Source organism: Podarcis raffonei, chromosome 8 (assembly GCF_027172205.1).
Source record: "Podarcis raffonei isolate rPodRaf1 chromosome 8, rPodRaf1.pri, whole genome shotgun sequence".
NCBI classification, from domain to species: Eukaryota; Metazoa; Chordata; class Lepidosauria; order Squamata; family Lacertidae; genus Podarcis; species Podarcis raffonei.
The window spans coordinates 21,424,843-21,445,317 of NC_070609.1; the positions used below are offsets into that span (position 1 = coordinate 21,424,843).

At 48.7% G+C, this 20,475-nt stretch overlaps 1 protein-coding gene across 1 annotated transcript in view; it reads left to right on the forward strand.

The window, feature by feature from the left end:
- The window catches only part of FOXO6 (forkhead box O6), a 112,858-nt gene extending 102,292 nt beyond the window's left edge, over positions 1-10,566 (forward strand). The window contains exon 2 of the mRNA XM_053398476.1: positions 7,306-10,566. Within this exon, the coding sequence (XP_053254451.1) occupies positions 7,306-8,778 (1,473 nt within the window). The 3' untranslated portion in view covers positions 8,779-10,566. The remainder of the gene's footprint in view (positions 1-7,305) is intronic.
- The last annotated feature ends 9,909 nt before the right edge of the window (positions 10,567-20,475 follow it).

The window sequence follows — 20,475 nt, forward strand, 5'->3', positions numbered from 1 at the left end:
AATGTGTTCAGAGGCAGGAAACAAAGATGAGTGAGGACATTTGAAAGGTTGAAGGAACTGGGCATTTTTAGGCAAAAGAAGAAGAGATCAAGGTAGTTTCCAGTCAACCTGTTCCTTGAGTGTTCATCCCGATTTGTTTGCAGGGAGAGTAGAGGGCATGGCATCAAAGCAAGTGTTACTCTGTACTGCATTTCCCTGCCACTTTCCTTGTTGCAAAAAGTCTCATCTGATGTGTCTGCTTTCATCTGCCTGGGTAAAGGGGACCTGTTGTCATATGTCTTTTTCTGCACCTGAACTGCACCTAATTTTGCTGCCTCACACTCCAGTCCAGGAAATGAACAATCCCATCTCCCTCCACAACACATAAAACATGCCGGTTGTGATGTTGAAGCCCACTGCCTCCTCCTTTCTTCTTTCCCGAGGCACACCCCACCCAAAGCATCTCAACTAGGAACAGAGGAGAAGGCAGTATGTTCTCCCATATATATATATATATATATAGTGTGTATCTTCCTTCGTAAAATGTTATCCCAAGGCAGTTTACAGCACAATTTTAAAAAACACACAAACAACAATTACAACAATCAAACCTTTCATTTATTTACATTATTAAAATGCCACCCTGTAACACATGTTTCCTGAAAAGCATGTAAATATACAATATACCCAGTGCTTTTTTTCTATTAAAAAAGGTGTGTCCTCCTGTGACCAGCAACCATGCTGGCTGACGCTCATGCAAGTGGTAATCCGAGAACATCTAGAGGGCACCAGGTTGATGTAGTGCAGGGATGAGGAACCTCCTGATGTTTCTGGACTACAACTCCTCTCATGCTGGCTGGGGCTGGTGGGAATTGTAGTTCATCAACATCACAAAGGTTACAAGTTCCCCATCCCTGGTCCTAGTGGAAGCTAAATTTGATATAGAAGCCTTTTGGTGGTGTCAGCAGGAAAGTGGGAAGTAGCTGGTCCACCCCCCCCAAAAAACCCTTTTCATCTTGCCTTTCCATTCATCACATCATGTAGGATGGCTCGGAGCAATTAAGTTCTGCAATATTGTTATGAAACAATAGTGTCGAGATTGAATGCAAGGGAGATAGGCGCAGCAGATGAAACACGAAAGGAAATGGGGTCAGATTGGTACTAAAGTGTGCAAAAAAACCAAATCATCTGTTCACCTTAGGATTAATCAGAAACAGAAAGGTAGGCTGTGTTCTGCAGTGTGGCTTGCAGATTCAGTGAAGGGAGGGGCACGTAGCTCTCTCCTCTGCTTAATCCGAGCACTTCCTCAGTGTTGAAGGCGAAGGCAAAAACTGCCCAGATTGATGAGGGCACCAAGCACGACTTGTCTGGCAAGTCATCCCGCACCTCCTCCTAAACTTTCCCTAGGCACCCCTCAAAAGGGCTGGCTCATTGTCAGATCCAGCCGCAGTTCTGAGTCCCTGCACAGCTCCCCTGTCTGCTGTCTGGGTGCACTGTCACAGCCATCATGCTTCTGTGTAGGGTTCTCGGCGTCTCACATTCCTTTCCGAAGAGGCAGTGGAGGTGCAGTGGGAGGGAAGAGGGTGATTCTTTGTGCAACTAACTGCCTCTGGCAGGTCCCCTCATGCATGAATCGCAGAGACATGGCAGCCTCTTCTGGCTGGGGGAAAGAGTAGCTGTAGCAATGTTCTTAGGTGGGTTTTTTTTTTCAAAGGGGCATTTTGTGCAGCTATGGGAGTGTCTGTTCCAAGCTTTGGTGGAGAACAAGCACTCAGTGTGGCCTGTCTGGGCTGGGACAGTCACCAACCTCTTTCTCAATCTCTCTCTCACTGCTAGTGTTGCCAAATCTCCAGGTCTGACCTTAAGTTTCCGAGTTTGCCTGGTCCTTAACAGGCGGCAGACAGAGGGTCTGAAGCTCCAGGTGGGCAAAAGTGTCTAACAACAACAACAACAACAACAACAACAACAACAACAACAACAACAACAGCAGCAGCAACAACAACAGTGCATGCAGCTTGCAAGCTTCAGCCTGGCAAGAGCTGGCTGCAACCACTTGGGGAGGGGTCTGCCCTCCTCCTCTCCTCTCTCCCAATTAACCTCCATCTCCAGGGACCCCCTAGGTTTCATGTTTGGGCCCTGAAATTTCAGGGTCTGGGATGCTCCTGACCTGGCAACCATACTAACAGCAGGTTCCTTAGTTACGAAGATGGATCAGGGCAGCATTTTGAGCTTGAAAACATGCTGGAGAGGAGTGGTGAGTGGTCGTCGAAGGGGAAAGCAAGCACAAACTCTCTGAGCAGCCATCTGCTGGCAACGTTTTGCTACCTCTCTGCATTGTGGTCCATTTTTCTCTCCCTGCTGCTGCTTTGGCATTCCCGTGTTTCTTATGCTGTTGCACTTAGGGGTTAAAGAAAGTAAGTTCTATGCTTATGCCACGATAAATCATTTGGCTTTTAAGGTGCCGCAAGTGTTCGTGTTTGCTGAAAAAGGCTTAACAGTAAGATAGCTACCCCTCTGGAAATTGTAAAAGGAGCATTTCACACAACCTATTACCTTATTTTATCATCTTCAATTAGTGAGAAAGTGTTTAAGGTTCCGAGATTGTTGCTGATGTTGTTTTCTTTAAAGGCTTCCCCTTAAAGCTGAATTTTCACAGTGAAAACTGAATTCTGCAATTTTGAGATTCTAATTTTCAGCTCAGTGGCTGCTTCTGTTTGGAACCATGGAGCACCTCTGTCTAGTGCATGACCCTCCAATGACATACCTGGGAGTTAGGGCACTGTGACAGTGGGAATGGGGTGTGCCAGATTCTTTGGTGGTGATTTCTTTTCCAGTATCAGGGATCACATCTAACACAGCACAACCTCTAATAAAGCCACCCAGCCCTTTCTTTGTGGTGGCAGTGGGGTTGGAAATGTCATTGTTCCCACTAGGGAATAACAAAAGCGGTCCTGGTTAAAGTATGGCGTTTCGGAGCAGCTTTTGAACCCGAGATAGCATATTCTACAAAGTGAACCAAATGTCACATGCAAATGTTGCTATTGGACTCCCATCCTCCCTGAGTGACCATTGGCCATGCTGGCTGATGGGAGTTGGAGTCCAAAGACTTCGGCAGGACCACAGGTTTTCCCCTGCAATAAGAGAATTGCAACCTGGGGATCTAATCCTGGTTGGCTGGAGCCAGAGGCTGTATGCATGCAGCAAGGTGGCAAATGGCATCAGGAAAAGACTATAGGCCAGTGTTAGGCCATGCAAAAGGTTCTGGGTTCAGTGCCAGAACCAGGTAGCAGGGGTTGCAAAACAAAACAAAAAAACCACCTCTCCCGGCCTGAGATTCTGCAGTCCCAGCCAGTCATTTTTGCACTAAGATGGACCAATACTCAGACCTGATTAAAAACAACTTCCTCTGTATGGTGCAGTTCTCTTCCTGGGTGCCCCAAAAGGGACATGATGCTCCTTTGTTGCTGGCAAGAGCACCCAGATGAGGACATTTGAGGACGTGCAGGAGGAATCAGTGCTTGAACCCTTCGATTCCATAGCTGGGATTCTGTATTTTTCCTTCCCTCTGTCTCTTTCCAGGTGAGCCTGCTGGTTCTGAGCTGCAGGATGGAAGGGGTTAACAGCCAGACCCTACCTGCCACTGCATTTTAAAGATGCTGAGATGAAAGCCCATAATTTATTCTCCCCACACACGAAGGAGCAATTAGTTCTAAACACGGCTTAATCAGTCAGCGCGAGATTGATTTCTGTAGACTTGGATTTGGTGGCTGCTGGCAAGGTGCCAGCCTGCGAGCAATCTCCAAATAAATGAAGTGCAGAGAAGTAAGCCATTACATAATATGATATATGGGGCCTGTAACTTGCTTGCCTGCTCATTAGTATGCCTCTGGACAGAGGCATGGCACCAACTCTCTGCAGACTCCTCAGCCGTCCTCTCATCAGGCAATATTGGAAATGTGCTCCCATCCCCACGTCTGATGCAGGTGCTTGTGTGATAGATTCAGCCCTGGCCCCAGCAGATCACCTCCTCAGCTCCAGACTAAAGGAGCATTCAGCTCACCTCTCCTTAAAAAACCAGCCTCTGCTGAGGCTGGAATCCGTCAGCCTGGGAGTTCCACAGAGAGCTAAATCAGGCACCAATTATGCTCATTTCTCCAATTCCAGTTGTCAGCCTATTTTGGCCTCTGGATGATTTCCCTCTGCATATCCTCCAGCTGCACTACATGAGCACATGATTTGGCATGCAGAGAAGCCCAGTTTTTGTTTGGAAGCATGCATGTTTCTAGTCCTTAAGGAGGTAAAGATGGAAGTGTGCGAGGAGGAACAACTGTTGCAATTGCAGAATCCAGGGCGAGGCTGAACGGGAAGTTATTTCAGGAGTCAGGGACCGAGGTTCCAAAATTGTTCATAGTTCCTTGCATGCCGCTGCAATTAGGGGAAACTGAATAAATTATGCAAACTAAGCAGATGCATGTAAATTATTTTGCATAATTCATAAAGGCTCCAGATTTGGAATGTATGTTTAAAGTACAGGGTATACACAGTGTTTCCCATCTCTAATTTGACGTGAAGCATTCCCATTTTGCAGATTTAGGAAACTGAGGCAAGAGGTGTGCTTCATACCAAAGACACCTGATAAGTTGGGGGTGTAGCTACTCACATTTGTGCCCCACCTTTTCTAAAACAAGGGCAGGGCAGGAAGTAAGGACTATTTCATTTTATCTTCATATCGACCCTTTGAGATTGATTAGTCTGAGAGATAGAGATGGATTATTTCACCATAAGGGTCTGCCTGGACAGATTTGGGGAGCTGTAGTTTACTGAGGTTGGTGGGAGATGTTAGGACTCATGACTCCTCCTCCTACTTAAAGTGGCTTCATAGTGCTTTAAATGTATGGCATGAATGTGACCTAAGTTGGACACAATCCAAAATATACAATAATTCAATGATTGTTTTTATTTTTAGTGGAACCGAGGTGTTTGTGTGTGTTTGCTTCTCTTTGAGGTCAAGGATAAGGAATTAGACAAAATCCATGAGGATAAGCTCGATGGTCAAGATTTTCAGAAAAAAACCCTCCTGGTCCTTTCCCCCCCTCTCATCTCATTGCCCAGATGCTCAAAGAAGGCGAGTGAACTGGTGGCAGAGAGCAAGGAGCACCAGCCGTGGGGCTAGGATGTTCCAGGAATTGGCAGTGGGCCTCCTACTGGTCACCAGCCTCAGCAGGTGCCAATATTTGATGCTGGCACCATCCACCGCCCTATGCATTACCTCATATCAGCACGACTGGGGTCTCTCCCATCTCCTTGCTGCTTGCACCAGAGGCTGAATCCAATTGCCACCCATCCCCTTTGGACCACAACACGCACGCAGTCCGCGGCAGCAGCGCTTTGCCTCTCGCTATTGTCTGCCAGGCTAATCAGCTGTGCAGAGCCCCACTGAGAATTCCATGGGAAAATTCCTTTGGATGGAAGCAGAGGAATAATCCACAGGTCACAGGCGAGAGTTTCTCAGCGTCCCACGCTTGCCATGGATCAAATTCCCTGCTGGCTCTCTTTGCCCGCCAGGCATTAGAATCAAAGGCATCTCTGGGAGCTGAAAGAGCAGAGAGAGCTACCTCCCGCCCGCCACCCTCTCCCGCCGCAACTCCATTTGCCATGTTTAAGCTTGCTTTTTTGGATGGTGTTGAAAAAATAAAAAGGGGGGGGGAATGAATCCAATGGCAAAGAGCCCTTGGCATAGCTGCAGCTCCAGCTGCTGCAAGGGTCTTTGTCTGCCATGGGAATAGGGGACCTGGAGAGGCCTTTCCATCACAGAGCTGCTGAATGGGGCACTCAAGGATCTCTCGGGGTGCCAACTTGCCCAAGCGTCTGGGCAGGCACGGATGTCGTGTTTGAGTGAAGCAGAAAAGTGGCCGTTTCTCCAGGAAAAGCAGAACTGGGAAAGGGTAGCCGGGCTGTTTCCAACAATCTCCAGTCTTCAGGGACTGTTAAAGAATGATGCCCAACTCCTACCTGGAGCGGGAAGTTCCTTGTGCTTAGGGCACATCTAGAGTTGCCACCTTTGTTCTGGCAAAATTCAGGACAGGGTGGGGCAGGGCAGTTGGGGGACAATTCCCCCCCCCATCTGAATTTGTACATCTGTCTGTTCTTGGCTACGCAAAGCTTAAATACATGACCTTTCACACACCCTTTCAAACACATGCATTTGGAGAGGATCCCTAACTTGGCAGAGAGAGAGAGAGAGAGAGAGAGAGGGGGGGGGGACCTGAAATACAGGCCAAAACTGTATCAATACAGGATGTAGCATTTTACATTGAAATACGGGACAATCCTGTATTTTACAGAACAGGTGGCAAGCCTAGCAGCCATACCATACATTTAAAGCACTATGGTACTACTTCAAACAGTCGTGGCTTCCTCACCCCCCCCCCCAAGAATTCTAGGAACTGTAGTTTGTTAAAGGTGTTGAGAGTTGCTGGGAGACCACTGGTTTCTTCACAGAACTACAGTTCCCACAAATCAGTCTAAACCACTGAGCCTCTTGGGCTTGCCGATCAGAAGGTCGGCGGTTTGAATCTCCACGACAGAGTGAGCTCCTGTTGCTCTGTCCCAGCTCCTGCCAGCCTAGCAATTCGAAAGCATGCCAGTGCAAGTAGATAAATAGTATCGCTGCGGCGGGAAGGTAAACGGTGTTTCCGTGCGCTCTGGTTTCCATCATGGTGTTCTGTTGCGCCGGAAGCCATGTAGTCATGCTGGCCGCATGACCCGGAAAACTGTCTGTGGACAAACGCCAGCCTGAACCGCTTGGCCTGAAAGTGAGATGAGCACCACAACCCCATAGTCGCCTTTGACTGGACTTAACTGTCCAGGGGTCCTATACCTTTTTTCTTTTCCCTTTACTCACATTCACACGCACACCCAGACGTGGTTCACGAACATTTTCCAGCCAGGCAAAAATGTTGGGGTGCAAACCAGGACCAGTGAAGAGTATGGCCTGGAGAGAGGGGGGAATTACTGGGGAGAGTTCCATGGGTCAGACAGAGAGGTCCAGAGAGTCCCTTGGCTTAAGATCTTAAGACTACAAAGATGCTGCTTATGAGCATCCTGTAGGCATCTGGTTGGCCACTGTGAAAACCAGATGCTGGACTAGATGGGCCACTGGCCTGATCCAGCAGGCTGTTCTGATGTTCTTCTGATAACTTTGAAGGTGTAGAGGCATTGGCTGCTGACACTGGCGGCCTTGTGTGATGGTACAGTGGGCTTGGGCTGCTTCTCTGGCTGGTATTGATGGGGGTCTTCTTCTTTTGTCTCCCACTCTGTCTGCAGAACTCGATCCGGCACAACCTGTCTCTGCACACCCGCTTCATCCGCGTGCAGAATGAGGGCACGGGCAAGAGCTCCTGGTGGATGCTGAACCCCGAAGGGGGCAAAACTGGCAAGACGCCCCGCAGGCGAGCTGTCTCCATGGACAACAACAGCAAGTTCCTGCGGATCAAGGGCAAAGCCAGCAAGAAAAAGCAGCTGCAGGCAGCCCAGGAGCGCGGAGAGGAGAGCCCGGTCAGCCAGCAGGCCAAGTGGTCGGAGAGCCCCAACTCCCACGCGAGCGAGGAGTACGACGCTTGGGCCGACTTCCGGACGCGGGCCAACTCCTCGGCCAGCACCTTGAGTGGGCGCCTCTCCCCCATCATAGCCAACCACGAGCCGGACGAGCTGGAAGAGGATGACGGGACTCCGTCCTCCCCGCTGATGTACCCCAGCCCGTCCAGCACCATGTCCCCCTCCTTGAACGCCCGCTGCTCCGTGGAGATGCCCCGGCTGACCGATCTCACCGGCACCATCAACCTGAACGAGAGCCTTGGTGAGAGCCTCCTGGAAGACCTGCAGGACAACTACAGCATGAGCCCTGCCCAGCCGCTGCCCGCCGGGGGCCTCCGGCAGAGGAACTCCAGCTTCAGCTTCAACTCTAAGTGCTCTGCTGTGGGCGCTGGGGGAGGAGGAGGAGGAGGAGGTGGCGGTGGAGGAGGAGGAGGAGGAGGAGGGAGCACCTACTGTGGGACCATCTACAGCCAGCCGGCCATGAGCCTTATGCGGCGCCTGCCCATGCAGACCATCCAGGAGAACAAGCAGGCCACCTTTGCTCCCATGAACTCCTACCGCAATGCCTCCTTGCAGGACCTGCTCTCCTCCATCTCCTACGCCCACAAAGAGGGCGAGGCGCACATGCCGCAAGCCAGCAGCATGGGGCCACCCCGCGGCCACAGACAAAACCCCCTTGTGTGTGGCGGCGGGGGTGGCGGGGGTGGTGGAGAGATAGGTCTTGTCCCCTACCCTCCCCACTCGTCATCCCTCATGAAGAGCAACGCGTTGTACCACCCGTCACCAGCCAGCCACCACCACCACCACCCAATCAGCAACAGTGCCTTACCCTCTCCTATCAGCCTTATGAGCCTGCCCAATGACTCTTGCAGCATGGTGGCCATGCCCCATCACGGGCACATCCATTCCTACATCAACAACCAAGGGGCGCACATGAGTCTGCTAGACTCCTTGCAGGGACCCTACCCAGAAGCCATGCACACCCCTGTTTTGGGCCAGGACAGATTCCCAGCAGACTTGGACTTGGACATGTTCAACGGTAGCTTGGAGTGCGACGTGGAGTCCATCATCCTCAACGACTTTATGGACAGCGACGAGATGGACTTCAACTTTGACTCAGCTCTTCCGCCGCAAAACGGCCTCAACATGGCCACTTTGCCCAGCGCCCCGCAGCCCACCAATCAGAGCTGGGTGCCAGGGTGAGACCTACTTCAGACAACTCTGACCCACCAGTCAGCAGGATGAGAGGGTGGGGTGTGTGTGGAAACAAACTTTCTCCCCCGCCCTACTCCGCCTTTCTTATTTTCTTTGCCTTCATTTGTTCAGCCAGGCTAGAGCCATCTGTTTAAACTTGACAACAACACTAAATACACACATACACACACACACACACACAAATACACAATGTAGGGTAAAATGTTTTGAAAGGTACCGGCGACTACTCGCTTGTGCCAGGTGTATCGTGCAGTAAGTCAGATCTGTCTTTGATGTGTGCAATAGGCACAAGTTAGCCATGGCATTGCAGAGCTGCTGCCCGCCCACCCCCTTCCCTCCCCCCTTCCCTCCCCCTCCCTTCCTGGGCACCTGCACTATTGCACAGAAAGAAGGAACTAGTGATTTGTGGCTAGAAGAGTCATCTGGGTCTCCACGGTGGCCTAGGTAGCCTCAGTGAATTGACAGCTCTGGCTTTTCATTCACCCCTTTCCTAATTGTTTTCAGTACCGCTCAAATCTAATTGGACACCCTAGCTCCATTTCCTGGCCTTTGCCCACCTGTGACACTCCTTTGGCAAAGGCCAGTAGCTTAGGATCCCCTTACTTTTATTATGGTGGGGGACGGGGCTCTGCGCGGTCTTGATAGATAGCAGCACCAAGAGCTTCAGGGGAGAAGCTTGCAGCACTAAAGGCAGTTGTAACATCAGTTTGCTCTGCTACCATCCCTGCCCAGCTGTTCCCACCTGCAATCACACTCATGGCATGGCTGGTGCAGAAGGGAGGGGCTCCCCCCAACCATTGTAGATCCAGCAACTGACATTGTGGTTTCCATAGCCCACTGTGCAAAGGGAAGCTGATCTGAGCAGCGCCAGCTTTTTCACACACACCCCAACCCCATGCTTGCAACAAGAAACAACAGGCAGTTGGGGGCATGAAATGTGTGTGCGTACAGCACAAGCAGAGGCATGTGTGCTAGCATGGGTTTGCTTCAGTGCGCAAGCACTGCACAACTTTTTGCACACATGAGTGGCACTTACTGCTACGTTAAGAGCCAGCCACAGGTTTGGCATGGCGACTGCTGTTGCTGCTGGCCTGGGAAACGGCCAGGGTAAGCAGGGAGGCAGGGATGGGGAGCAATGGCAACTATTTATTCTGGCGGTATGCACCCTCTGGCCTGCGAAGGCTCGCCATCGCCAATGCTACCCTTGCTAGATATGCGCGGGACCTTGTAGCCTGTAAAGCGAGGAGGGCAGCTATAGCAGGTAAAGATTCAGGAAGTGGGGAGGAAGGTGCAATAAACCAAGATACACACAGACACAGGGGTGGAGAAGGAGGGCTATTGGCAAAAATCTGGAATTTGACCAGCCCAAGATCATCTAGGCTAGGAGAGGTGATGTGGCTTCCTATGAAAGCTGTAGTCCGAAGGCTGAAAATGAAGGAGCCCAAGACACCTCAAAGTAACTAGTTTTCTACTTAGGCAGCCCATAGCAGGTTAGTGGTGGACAGATGTTAGTGATGATTAGGGAAAACAGGTGATGGGTGAAGCTAGAGTTTCTCCCCAGTGCGGAGCTCTTAAAAGTACTGGAGTGCCATACAAAGTTCTGCTGGACAGCCATAGGTTCTGTCTATATCAGCATACTTTTTTTGCACAAAGTCAGGACCTATCAATTGGGCCATCTGAAATGTTCACCCTGTAACAATAAGGATAGGTGTCAGTAGCCTGCAGAGTTTGGAAATGTGATCAGTTTCTGATAGCACCTCTAGTTGTAGCTAGGCAGGGCTTGGATGTTACATTATTTGAGGGCTTCCTGTTCTCTGTGATATGAAACATATCAAATTGCCTTATACAGAGTGTTGGGTCCATCAAACTCCATGTTCTCTACACTGGCTGGCAGAGGCTCTTGTGGGTTTCATTGAGAGGTCTTCCTATCTGAAGATGCCTGGGGTAGAACCTAGGACCTTCTGCACAAAAAACATGGGCCTGGATACAGAGCTCTAGTGAGATTTCTGCCTCTCTCTCTCATGGGACCGCTTGATGAGATGTGTGTGTTTTGGGAGCAGGGAAGTGTGGAGCACATACTTCCTCACTTCCTTTCCCACAACCCTGACACCCTGTCTTTATGATGTCACTTCCAAAGCTGCTCCTTGACACCCCCTTGCTTGTTTATTAAAAGGAGGCTGGGCCTGTCCAGGGATGCCAAAACTCCATGAACAAGAGATTCAATGTCAGCTTGTCTGAACATGGCAAATTAAGAAATTTGCTTATTTTGAACCACTTGTTCCTCTTCTTTGAATCATGGCAAGGAAGACAATGAGCAGTGCTTCCCCCCACCTCCCGAAATATAGGTGATGAAACTCAACATGAAGTTGTTACAGTAAGTCACCAGCCCATGAGCTAAGCCCCCTAGAAACATCTCCTTTGCATCAGCCAGAGCTGGGCTCCAAAATCCACATTAAGCCTGGCTAATAACAGGAAAGGGCTTGAGGAGAGGGAGGAAAGTGACAGACAAGGGAAGGTCCCATACTCCTCGCCAGGACACCCCGTGCAGGAGTACAGGGGAGCTGCTTTGTCCTACTAGATCAGATGCTTTGTCCATCAAACCTCGTTTGTCTAGTCTGACTGTCAGGGTCTCACTCAGATAGTAGTCTTCCCAGTGACCTGCTGTGTTATAACTAGGGATCCTGGAGATTGGACCCAGGAACTGCAAAACATATGCTGTGCCACTGAGCTGTCAGCCACACTGGAATCATAAAGCACAGGAAGCAGCCCTTCCTCGTTGCCTGCTCCTTGATCTTTTGAATTGGGAGATTCCAGGGGATCTTCTGCAGGCAAAAAGCTGTGTGTGGCCGCTAAGGGACGATTCCCTCCTCTTGTGCTCACCGAATCAGCTCCCTGCCCATCTTCCAATGTGATTGGGGCACACCTGGATTAAAACGCACAGTGATCATGTAGTCTTTTCAGCCATTGTCCCCTTAAGCAGATCCTTAGGTGTGCTTAGATGCCTCCCTTAAAAACCAGAGGGACCTCAAGACTGTTTCAGTGGTGCCTGGGTCTTGCCCACCACATCCATTCAACCAATAATTACAAATCTACTTTTATGTTTGAGATTGCGAATCACGGCTTCGTCCCGTGGAACCTAAACAAAACTTGAGAAATGAAAACCATCAGCACTGTGATTAAAAAGGGGGAAAGTTTTATGATTTGGTCACTCTGAAGGAGCAGGGGAGTGTCATGTGCAGAAAAGAGCCTTCTGGGTACATAGCTCAGGTGGAGTCTTTAAAAGTGCATCTATCTGTTCTGGCTGTGTATGAAGGGCTGGGTTTTGTTTTTAAGCAACAAGGAAGCCTTGCCACTGCTTCAGGCAGCAGCTCAGTCTCCCTAGCCAGGCTCCTGGAACATGCGCCTCAGTGTGATGCTATGTGAGGAGGTGGCTTCATTCTCAGGGGGATCTCCTGGCTACCCCCCCCCCCTTTGGCGGGGCCATTCATGATAGTCCCTAGGGACATTCCTTTCCAGGTGCATAACCGGAGCTGCCAAGCCACTGTTTCTTAGGGGAGAAATTTGATCCAGCCCGCATTTAAAGATGAATCTGCCCAATTCGTACTTTCCAGAACAATACACAAACTTAAAAACAGCCATCTTTCAAAATCTGCACATGCCTGAATTTTGAAAGGCAGTTCTCCAGCCAAATAATGCGTGCAAAAAAAAAAAAATGCACATACAAGAGTAGAGTGTGCATTGAAGTGCATATGTTAAAGTAACACTCAAAAGGCACATGTATATTAGGCAAAAATGCATACAAACGTGGGTATATTAGGAAAAATTTGCACTAAAATGTTGATGTATTTTCAGGAGGACTTTTTTTAAAAAAGTGAAACAATATGAATACCTGGAGAATTTAAGGTTGGGTAAATTAGAAACTGGGAGAAACCAAAACTGTCAGATTCTTCCATCCTGACTGCTTCTTTTCCGTTGTGCAAAAGAAGAAAAAAGCCCTCAGCTTCCTTGTATTTAAGCCGGAGATAAGATGATCTTTAAAAGAAATTTGTCCACCTCCAAAAATAATTGAATACCTCCCTCCCTGCTACTTCCACAGATGGTGGAAATAATATTCAGCTTCTGGCGGTGGGGGGGGGGTAACATTTAGCTCAGCTCTGCTTTTGAGCTGGCTGCTTGCACACTCTGGTGTGCAGGAGGACGCAGATCTGTATCTGGGACCACCAGATGCAACTGCACAGCCCGTTGCCCGTGACTTGAACTAGAGGGGAGGGAGCAGGATGCTACGTAGACCATAATATTACCATGCAGAAAGAAACATGTTTCTAATGAAATTTTTTTCAGAGGCTGAGTTCCCTCTAATGAAAATGACATACCGGTAATTTCACAGAGCGTGTGGAAAGAGATCTTTTATTTCATAGTGCTCCCATGCCATAGTGCTCCTCCCTCAGTTGTTTTGCACGGGGCGTGACATTCCCACCCAGATTTCCCCCGTGGCCCTCCGTATTCATAGGCAGGAATGGGCATAATTTAAGTGTCTGCTTAGTATGGAATGGAAGGGTGCTCTCTGCCAAGGTAAACGTTATGAATAGAGAAGTGAGGTTGGCCTCCAGGCAGATTATCTGAAGGATAGCCTCGGCTCTTGCTTTTGGTTCATGTCACAGCACAGTTTCTGGACAACGAGAAAAAGAAAAAAGTGCATCCACTTTCCTCTCCCCCTTCCTCGGCTTGCCATAACATCACAGCTATTTATTTTACCCCTCCATTATTCTGCCTCTCCCCTACCCCACCCCCCTGTGATTTGCACCTGGACCAGGTCCCAAAAGCCTATCAGGATTTGGGCAACATATCTTGCTACAGCTCATAAGAAGGGGAGGGTTTCCCTCCCAATTTTGCCCATGAGACTAGCAGGATATGTGTTGGAGTAGCCTGCATTCCTCTTTGCTCTGGGTTTCTATCAGCCCCAGGCTAAAAATAATAATAATTAAATAACTTAAGATGGGCTCACAGGCTATAAATGTTTACATTGCTGGATCATGAACTGAGTTTAATATATTTTGACTCTGTAGGATTCTTTTTGTTTGTTTGTAACCATTATTGCAATGATGCTCTTTTTTTTTTACTACTATAATTATTTTGGTCCAGCTCCTGAGATCATTTTAATAATTTCAGCCTCAGTTTCCCAAATGGATTGGACGAGAACACTAATCATAAGCGGAATGGCGAGTCCGGTGCCAGCAGTCTGGCGTACACAGAAGCGGCAGGCTGTCAAGTATTTGTTGCTTGTGGAGCAAGGGTGTGTGTGTGTGTGTGAGAGAGAGAGAGAGAGAGAGAGTGAGACTGTTCCCTGAGGATTAGGAACCCAACTGCCTCCATTTAATCTTCTGTGAATGCGCATGCGCACACACCCACACCCTTGATCTTGAAGTGATGGAGAGAAAGGAAGGAGAACCTGGAAGGAGGATAGAAGTGGGAAATGCCTGCTCTCACTCTGTACACCCCAAAACCTGTACAGTGCAAATCAAATCATGTCCCCCAGTGTTAATGCAAGGAGACTGAGAGACGAAAAAGGCCCCTCTCCCAGTGCACCCCAAGCTGTGACCCCAATTTTGTGGAGGGCAGGAGGAGAGGCTAGCCCCCCTCATATGCTACCTAGCCACACAGCAGGCTCTACCAGAGAGACCCCTCCCCCAGCAGCAGGAAGCGCCCCTCTTTGCTCAGCGATCTTTGTGGTGTGTTAACCGTGAGGTCATCGTGTGTGCAATGGAGTCATATTTGCTAAGCGTCGTGTTTTACCGTCTTTTTTTGTGGAAGTGCAGTGCAGCGCTGAGGGGCTGGGGAGTCGAGCGAGGGCTGGGCAGGGGCGTGCTGAGGAGCTGATCGCAGCCGCTTAGGAAGGCAGTGGCCTTGGAGGGATGGTGGCGATGAGCAGGGAGACGAAGGAGAGCAACTGAGGTGGCAGAAAACAAAACTAAAATCATGGGAGTGTGTGGGATAGTTCACTGGTTGCCTTGGAAATTGAGATTTATTTATTTACTGCCACCCACCCACTTGGGCTTCTATGGGGATACTCAGCCTGTAGCCCTGACTAGAGTGTCAGCGGCCAAGCTAGCCAACAGAAGCAGCTTTGACCATCCTGATGGTCCAACAGTTGATCTGGCCTCTGCAGGCTTTCCTTGTCCCCTTCCCATTAAGTCACTGAAACCCGTGAATGCGGCTGACAATCCTGAGACCACCCACGTCTCGCCTGCCTGCCTTGGAATAGCTTCATGAAGCAAGTGCCAAGCAGAGGAGACGTCTTGTGTGCCACATGGCCGAGAATGCATGTGGCATGGCCCATGTCCTTGTAGCTTCAGGCACTGTGGCACCCATCAGCCATAACAGGGAAGCAAGGCGTGCCCTCATTTTTCCATTAACACTTGGTGCTCCAGTGACTTAGGATTTCTGGTCATCCCCAGAGTGACCACACTGGCGTTGATGTGCGTGACTAAGTTAGGTCTGTTGACTTTGGTAGCTCTACTCTGAGCAGGGCTTGGTTGGACACAATCCTCAGCTAAAACAATTCTGCTGGAAACAATTCATTAAACCGAGCCTACATTTGGGGGTGCTCCTCCCTCTGTTTTCTTTTAATTTGCCTTCTTTTTGGGTGGGAGGAAGGACAAATTGTGCTCAAAACTGAAAGATGATTATGCTTTCCACTGTTGTACTCGTGTCACCAATCTGATGCTGATTCAGAAGGGCCAAAATGCCACTGGCCCGCATGGGTGTGATCCCATCTCCCCGGGGAAGACAAGCTTCTGCGCTGATGTGAGTAAGGAACGTTCCGTGATGACTCTTATTCCCTTTCCAACTTCCTGAAAACTCTTTGCCCAACTCCTTGTGTAATACAGCCAGTGCTTAGCCAAGGTTCAACTGAGGAAATTATGAAGTAATTTTTTTTTTAAAAAAGAAAAGGGTGCTACAGGGCATGTGCAAAATCCTTCTCCCTCACATAACCCAGTATCATGGAATAGGAGCAGAACTTCCAAGCCAAGCAAGGCCAACTGGATCCCCAGAAAATCCTCTCTTTTTTAGACTGAATGCAGAGCTGCTTTGTGTGAATGAACAAGAGTGGACCTTGCTATGCGGTTGTGTAGTCACGGTGTTTTGTGGATCCTGAGATCAGGTTATGTGACTCCAACATTTCCAAGTACAAAGCTGCCCTTGGCTCAGCCCACCATATCAGGGTCTGTGGGATGCTTGTATTTTAAAAATAAACAATTACACTGTAAGGAACAATTGGCTGCAGGCAGGGGGTTCCTTCCAGTGGCTCCCCAGTTTCAGCGATGCTGAGTCATGACAGTGTATTCAGCGGGCAGGTGAGTCATGCAGACCTCTGAACCAAGCGCAGTTGTAGTGCATCAGCAATGCCCTGTGCTTTGCTACTGTGCCCTCATTTCCAGATCTGCGCAGGTGAGCTGATTCACATGATCTGGTGGAGGTTCGCACAGGGTGAGGCTGCACACCAGGTCTGTGGTGTTCAGGTCTCATTGAAACACTACACCTCCACAGAAAGGGCCGGTGCGGGGGATGGCACTATGCCAGGAAGTTCTGCATAAAGGTTGGGCCAAACCAAACATCTCAATGAAAAAGGAAAAAAGAAAAATGGTGTCTTTCCCCCCCTCCTCGTATTTATAACTGTACAGATTCAAGGGGGCTTAGGGTATTCAACAGGCTGTTTATCTCTCACCACACATATATTGTACGCAATGTAACCTTCTTGATTGTGCTATTCTAGTTTTTGTGTATGTGGCAATGTAAAGAACTGTGTATAGTGCATTGTACAGCATATTTTCATGAATAAAATTGTTTTAAATATGAGTAAAAGGGGCGTGTGTTGTGTTAATGTGGGTCACAGGAGCCATAAAAACCCACAGAAGATGGAAATGTGGGGATTTCTAAAAATAGAAAAATACAGGTAAGGTTTAGGGTTGGATCTAGATTGGGTGTGTGGAGCAGGGCTCAAAAGTTGTGACCTGGGGATAGGGATGATTTAGGAAAAATCATAAGGGCCAGATATAATAATAATAATAATAATAATAATAATAATAATAATAATTTATTATTTGTACCCCGCCCATCTGGCTGGGTTTCCCCAGCCACCAAAAAACACTAAAATATCATACATAAAAAACTTCCCTGAACAGGGCTGCCTTAAGATGTCTTCTGAATGTCAGGTAGTTGTTTATCGTTTTGACATCTGATGGGAGGGCATTCCACAGGGCGGGCGCCACTACCGAGAAGGCCCTCTGCTTGGTTCCCTGTAGCTTTGCTTCTCACAATGAGGGAACCACCAGAAGGCCCTCGGCGCTGGACCTCAGCATCCGAGCAGAACGATGGGGGTGGAGACGCTCCTTCAGGTATACTGGGCCGAGGCCGTTTAGGGCTTTAAAGGTCAACACCAGCACTTTGAATTGTGCTCAGAAACGTACTGGGAGCCAATGTAGGTCTTTCAAGACCGGTGTTATGTGGTCTCGGCGGTCGCCTCCAGTCACCAGTTTAGCTGCTGCATTCTGGATTAGTTGTAGTTTCCGAGTCACCTTCAAAGGTAGCCCCACGTAGAGCGCATTGCAGTAGTCCAAGCGGGAGATAACTAGAACATGCACCACTCTGGCGAGACAGTCCGCGGGCAGGTAGGGTCTCAGCATGCGTACCAGGTGGAGTTGGTAGACAGCTGCCCTGGATACAGAATTGACCTGTGCCTCCATGGACAGCTGTGAGTCCAAAATGACTCCCAGGCTGCGCACCTGGTCCTTCAGGGGCACAGTTACCCTATTCAGGACCAGGGAGTCCTCCACACCAGCCCGCCCCCTGTCCCCCCAAAACAGTACTTCTGTCTTGTCAGGATTCAACTTCAATCCATTAGCTGCCATCCAGATAAAGAGGCTTGCAGACCCTCCAAATGTCCCTATTTTCCAGGGACGTCCTTGATTTAGAGAAGCCATCCCAGTTTCTGAATGTCCCACTTTTCCTTAGGATGTCCCTATTTTCATTGGAGAAATGTTGGAGTGTATGGAGTTAACTGGCCCCCGAGCCGTCTGAAGGCAATCTTGTAAAGGGAATGTTTTATTGTGTCTTTATATACAGTCGTACCTTGGCTTTCGAACAGAATGTGTTCCGGAATTCCGTTCGACTTCCGAAATGTTCAGAAACCAAGGTGTGGCTTCCGATTGGCTGCAGGCTTCCGGGTTTGCGGCATTCGAGTTCCAAGTTGTTCATGAACTAAGCTGTTCAAAAACTGAGGTATGACTGTATGTTGGAAGCCGCTCAGAGTGGCTGGGGCAACCCAGCAAGATGTGTGGGGTATAAATAGTAAAATTATGATTATGGAGTGGGTTGTCCCAATTTTCATCAGATAAATGTTTGAGAGTATGGGCTTGGAGAACTGCATTTGGCCCCTGGGCAATGGTGGCTGGTCCCTACCAACCCATCTAAGGCCTAAAGTCCCCCACTCTTGCACATAATGAAGTTGCTGTTACTACATTTTGCTCCGATAAGTACATCTGCTCTCTCACCGCAATGTTCTCTCAGCCCAATATATTTTTGCACAAGAGATGTTTGCAGCTGGCCTGCAGGGGCTTCCTCAATGGTGAGCTGGGATCCCTCCTCCTGCCCACTGCCCTGATCAGTTGGCAACTTTAGCAACCTCAGCTCCTCGCCTTCTGGTAGAAGAAAACCCAGGCGTTATCTAATAAGCAAATACTCTAGAAAACTAATTTCAAGGTGTGAGTACAGAATAGGCACGACACAGTCTTATCCAGCCACAGTGTTGCAGCTCATTTTGAGCATTTAAATTAAAAAGAAGGAGGAAAAGTAAGAAACAGAACCAGAGCAAATGACTCATTGTAGATCTGGATGTCTGTACCTGAAAATTCAGTAGGAGAGTAGTAATGAAAACAGGGAAACAAAAATAGACAAAAAGTTCTATATATAGGCAAATGAATGCAGCAAAGGCAAAAGCTAACAGTGATCAGTTTACAGATTAAGGGAAATGAAAAATGAAAGCAAAGGGAGAACAGGCAAAAGTGCATATGCAAAGCACAGCAAGATTATTATTATTTTAAAAAAACCACACAAACATTGCAAAAGGAACAAAGGTATTGCAGACAAAGGGGAAAACACACACACCATGAAAATAAACTCTAAATATATAGAGAACGAACATCCGCCTCGACATTTCCATTGATGGGATACAGGCTGAGGGGTTAGTGTGCATCTGTGCGCACATGCGCAGGTGGGATGATTCTCTTTCTACTCTGAACTACTCTTTCTACTCTTTTTCTACTCTACTCTTTCTACTCTTTCTTTCTACTTCTTTCTCTTTCTGGGGTGATGCTCTTTCTACTCTTTCAAGTTTCCATTTTCCCCTCTGCTTCCCCTAGGCAGTTTTTTTAAAGATAGGAGGGCATAATGTAAATGCTTCTTACACTGCTTCTTTTTGTGGGATGTCCCCTGTGGGGAAGAGAGCTTAGCCCAGAAGAGAAAACCCCTTCGGCTCTGCCTCATACTCTAGAAGAGGCATGTTTGTGTGGACGTGTCTTTTTTGCTCCTAAGGCACAATCAAGAAGCTCAGCTCATGAGAATGAGAGAGGACACATCTGCACCATATATTTAAAGCACTCTTGCACCACTTTTAACAGCCAAGGAGAATCCTGGAAACTGTGGTGTGTTAAGGGTGCTGGGAAATGTAGGTATGTGAGGTCAGCACCCCTAAACAAGCACAGTTCTGAGGATTCTCCAGGAATGTTTAAGTTGTGTGAGAGTGTTTAAAACGTAGGGGAGGGAAGGACAATGGGTCCTGCCTTGAGCTTATTGGAGAAAGGACAGGAGAAAAAATATTATATTCTCTCTCTCTCCCCCCCCCAACACACACACACACACACACACACACACACACACACACACACACAAGTTCCAGGCCTGACTGAATGACAGAGGGGATGGATTTGACAGCGTTTCAAGCAACACCTTCCAGGAACCTCATGGGAAGGGAGTTCAGAAGGCTTGGAGGCCAACTTTTGCTGTGTCCTGAGCCTTGAAACTGCTCGAAAAAGCTCTTGGCCAAAGAGGGGGCGGAGGCCGAGTTGCAGGGCCTATTGCGTTGACTCGGAAGACCTTAACGGGGCATGTTTCTGTCATAAAATCTTCCATTTGCAGGAATCTTGGAAGCCTTTGAAAGCGTTTTCCCTCAATGTTATTAATTAAGGCAAAAGAATCCCCATATGGAAAGAGAAACAGTCAAGTTATATTTTTGCTAAATACGCAGCACCATATGGTAACATACAGAAAATTGGCCACATCGGCGGCTCTGGCTATATTTTACCATATGGTCCTGTGCGCTTTATAATTTCTTTGTTGTTTTTTTCCTTCTCCCCAAAGAGGGCATTGTCTTATGGGGTTGGAAATGAACAGCTTGCCCCAGGGGAGGAGAGGGAAGTGGCAGGGCCCGGCTCATGCTTCAAAACGAGGCTGGGAAGGGATCCAATCTCTGCTTCTCCGAGGGATTGGCAGCGCTTGGGTGGAAACGCCAGGCGTGGGGGCCCTTTCTTTGACAGCGCAGAGACATGAGTGCCATGGGGCACCCAGCTAGAGGGGTGTAGAAAGGACTCCCTCTTTTAAACAGGAGGTGCCAGGCAAGACATTTTGCTG